The following is a 4246-nucleotide window of genomic DNA, read 5'->3' on the forward strand; positions in this document are numbered from 1 at the left end:
ATAATAATAATAATAATAATAATAATAATAATAATAATAATAATAATGATGATGATAATAAAGTAGATAAGGTTTTAGTGTTGTGTGGATGAAAAGTCAATCCCACTATAAGAATAAACTTCTGGGGAAAATGAGGGAGGAGAACAGATGTGGGGCAGCACGGTGGCGCAATGGGTAGAGCTGCTGCCTCTCAGTTAGAAGGATGTCGGTTCAAATCCCGGTCCAGGGGCCTCCCTGGGTGGAGTTTGCATGTTCTCTCCGTGCATGCGTGGGTTTTCTCCAGGTACTCTGGTTTCCTCCCACAGACCAGAAACATGCATGTTAGGCTGATTGGCAACTACAAATTGTCCCTAGGTGTGAGTGAGAGTGAATGGTTGTTTGTCTCGTTTGTCTCTACGTGTCCCTGTGGTGAACTTGTGACCTGTCCGGGGTGTACCCGCCCCTCGCACAGTGACTGCTGGACATGGGCACCAGCGACCCCTGTGACCCAAAATGGAAGACGTGACTAAAAAAAAGATGTATGAATGGATGCATAGAGGGTGCTTCACTTTTCCCACCCACATTTTCAGAGTCAGAGATTCTTTATTGTCAAAATTATGTACACAGGGTCCCAGTTACATCCAAAAATAAAATGCAAAAGAAAAACAACAACAAACATCCAATGTTGATGTTGTAGTCAGGGGATTCGACCCAGCGACCTTCCAATCACTGGCTCTCTTTCTCTAACCTCTGCTCCACCACGTGTCATAATCATTTGTTTACTGTTATTACAGTAATTCCCATGTTTCTGTTAAGTTCCAAACAAGCAGTTTATCCCACAAGCTTGAAGGTTATGAATAAAATTGTGACATTTTGGTTGCAGTTCATATTCTTGCCACTAGATGTCAGCAAACCCTGAACGGTTTAAAACTAATTAGCTTGAGCCACACCTGTCAGAACGAGAACAGACTACAAATCAAATAAATTCCCTGAAGTGAGGATTTACTCTGGATTGTTGTATTGAAATCAGCGATGTGTTGCACAGCAATGAGATGGAGGTTAAAGGTTAAATTGACCAGCCAAGTTTTAATGGCGGCCTCCCTGTGTCTCACAGACAAACACCTGCCTAAAACCCATTTGATGAATCAAGAAGGTTTTTATGGCTGCTCCTGAGGGACCACAAAATCTGGCACATGAGATCATTATCCCCCATTGAGGCTACAAATGTAAAACATGTCAAACTAATTTAAGGAATTGATACATGTTCTAGACACTGGATCTGTTTCATTTTAGGAACTAAACCTGGAAGTATAAAAGTATGGAATCCTTGTGGGGAATTTGTCACGTTTTCTTTTTTCTTTAATAATTTTGTGGATTGATTTGAGCTCACCCTAAAGTCGATCCCCACAGTGGAGATAAAGCTGCCGGCAAGAAAAGCCCCGTCTTTAAATCGAACCAGGAGGCAGGTTTTCCCCACACCAGAGTCTCCAACGAGCATTACCTGCATAATAAAGAGCCAGAAGTCAATTAGGAATGACAAGGTGCCAGCACACAAAATGCAATTATAAAACCACTAAATACAACACTTAAAAACAAAACAAGGAGAAAAAAAACAAAACACAAAGCAGCAGCACTGAGATCCTTCCTGTAAAGTGTATTTATACACAGAACATGCATTGCTTATTTCCAAATACAGCGGTGCATGTTCTTATTCAGAGCTGTGATTAGGTTAAAGGTTTGATGAGATTACCGTTATCAGGTTAGCAAAGAGACCGTCAGGTCTAGATATGGAAATCGAAAGCGGCTCCTGGTTTAGAGGAGGGAGCAGACAGGAGATGAAAGACAGGAGGAGAACATAAGGAGACGCAGGTCAGAAAACACAGGCGCAATGTTCCGAGTAGGTCCGAGGAGCTCACCCTGATTTCACTGAGCAGATTTTATTTTTATATACCACTAATTAACTTTTGGGAACAATCCAATTTAAGATGGCCACCAGGGCTGATATATGCCAGCACACAGACAAAAAATAAAACTGGCTGTAACTTAGTCAGATTTACAGATGTGGATCTAAAAGTTGATGTGGTAGTAGCTAAGAGTCATACTTCAAGCTAAACAAATTGTGCACAACGTAAAAAGGATTTGAGTCTAAAACTCAGACAAAGTCCTTTCTGAGCACAACTGTTGCTTCACGAACACGGAGCAGGTGGCACAAATCACTCCGAGCCGAGAACACAAAGAGAATCTGTGGGTGTGAGTCTGTTCTGTCACTGTGAAGTGCTCTCCATCCATCCATCCGTCCATCCATCCATCCATCCATCCTTCCATCCATCCATCCATCCGTCCATCCTGACGCTCAGAGATGCAGCCCAGCAGTCTGAACCAGGAAGATAAAATGGCTGTATGGGTCGTTTGTTCTACCTTTCCTTATTGAGACTTGCACAGATTCCAAGTTTGGACAAACATAAAGCTAAACATTAAAAACAATGGAGCAAAAAATAGAAAGTAACCAAGCTCAAAGAAAACAAAAGTGTCCATGTGGTGTTGCACACTGACATGTTGTGCAATTTCACTCCGTAAAACGTGTGCACGTAAGCAAAGGGTGTTTGTTTGAGGAGCACCTCACCTTGAAGGCGATGTCATAAAACTCGCTGCTGCTGCTGATGGAGGGTCTGCTCGGATGGACCACCCCGGCCCCCGGGCTGCTCCTGGCTGCCCTCCCGGAGCTTCTCCCCGCGGGGCTGCCGGCCGACGGGCTGCTGCTCGCCGCTTTGCCTCTGGCTGCCTTCTTACGAGACATTTGCTCAGAAATATTCGAAAATATCGCGTCGCAGAACCAAATCCTCACTCGAATCTGCACGATATGAGCACCCCCCCCCAACAAAACAAGGAAAATGGGGTGGGAAAAGTTGTAGCCCACAGGGGGAGAAGTTGGGCTGAGCTGATTGTTCACCTGTGCGTCGAGCGCATGTTCTCCGCTCTTAAAGCAGCAGCTTCTTCCTGCTCGTGGACAGCAGCTGCAACGATCCCGTGACGCGACATAAACTCCACCTCAACAACAAACCGACACTTTTCACAGAGACGCGTGACACCTGAACCCCGCCCGCGCTCAGAAACCATCCGCGCCGACCACAGAGGCGACTTCTGCTTGAAAAATGTTATTGTCACGTGACTTAGCTCAAGACAAACAGTAAAGCACATCACCGTGAGTGATGATGATGATGATGATGTGTGTGCGTGTTTTGTTGTTTGTTGCGGGCGTGGGGGCGGTGGCTGAGCGCTGTCCGTGGTGCTGAAATACATTGTAGGCAGGAAATTGTAATTTATCGGAATTTAGGCTTTTTTTTTCTCATACTTTTATTGAGTGAAATGCCGTTTATTATGTCTTTTAAGTAATTTCATTAACACGCAACAACAAACAAACAAACAAACAAAAAGGGCAGAATTACAGACTTTTAGCTTTATTTATGGAAGTCTGCGTTTTTAAATTTGAATTTGCCGACTGAACAGTGAGACAGATTAAAGTAAGTTTCGCATTAACTATGAGCTTTATTTTAATAATGAAACGATTTATTCACGTGTGATTTCATTAAACAGCCGCAAGAGGGCGCTAAAGGAGCACGGAATGAAAATTCAGGGATTAAATGGAAAACGGTAGATTCATGTTGTAAAAAAAACAACAACCTTGACATTATTTTACGTTGAAAATAAATCTTAAATGATAAAATACAATGATACTATATAGTTGAGGTTGAATTAATTTAAATACAAAAACAGTTTCGTTAGTAGTCTGTGGTTGTTCCAATGGATCAACTTCTGTCCACTTCTCTAAGCAAACTTGATTACTGAAGCTTCAATAACACGTTTAATACTCCCTCCTCCTCCTTCTCCCTCAACCATTCCCTTCATTATATCAAGAAATGTGAGATTTGTGCTAACTCCCCCATCTCATTACTGTGTGCTAACAAATCACAGACCCCATTTGTTCCACCAAACAACTGAAGCAAGTTATTAGCTGTGACCTTTACGATGCATTTCCCATTAAAGTCCAGACTTTTGAGGAGAACTGTACAAAAGTCCAGAGACATTGTTTTAATCCTTTGCTCTTTAATTTTCTTTTGCTCATTATTAGAGGAATGTTTTTGTTTGTTTGTTACGTCCCTAAACTCTGACCTTTGTATCTTTTTTTACAGTTCAACTGATAATTTAACATTTTGTCAACTTTGCAACAAATCACATTTTTTATTTGAATTAGTTTTTCTTTAATTTA

The 4246-nt window shown here is 42.1% G+C and overlaps 2 protein-coding genes across 2 annotated transcripts in view; one reads left to right on the forward strand and one right to left on the reverse strand.

Moving 5' to 3' along the window:
- LOC119421674 (ras-related protein Rab-26-like) overlaps positions 1-3000 on the reverse strand; it is a 156412-nt gene extending 153412 nt beyond the window's left edge. Inside the window, exons 1-2 of the mRNA XM_037689022.1 lie at positions 2603-3000; positions 1370-1480 (exon numbers count right to left, since the gene is read on the reverse strand). Of these exons, the coding sequence (XP_037544950.1) occupies positions 1370-1480; positions 2603-2776 (285 nt within the window). The 5' untranslated portion in view covers positions 2777-3000. The remainder of the gene's footprint in view (positions 1-1369; positions 1481-2602) is intronic.
- cant1a (calcium activated nucleotidase 1a) overlaps positions 1-4246 on the forward strand; it is an 865245-nt gene that overhangs the window by 91086 nt on the left and 769913 nt on the right. The window lies entirely within an intron of this gene.

The sequence above is a fragment of the Nematolebias whitei genome, chromosome 15 (genome assembly GCF_014905685.2).
Source record: "Nematolebias whitei isolate Nwh7 chromosome 15, NemWhi1, whole genome shotgun sequence".
Classification (NCBI taxonomy): domain Eukaryota; kingdom Metazoa; phylum Chordata; class Actinopteri; order Cyprinodontiformes; family Rivulidae; genus Nematolebias; species Nematolebias whitei.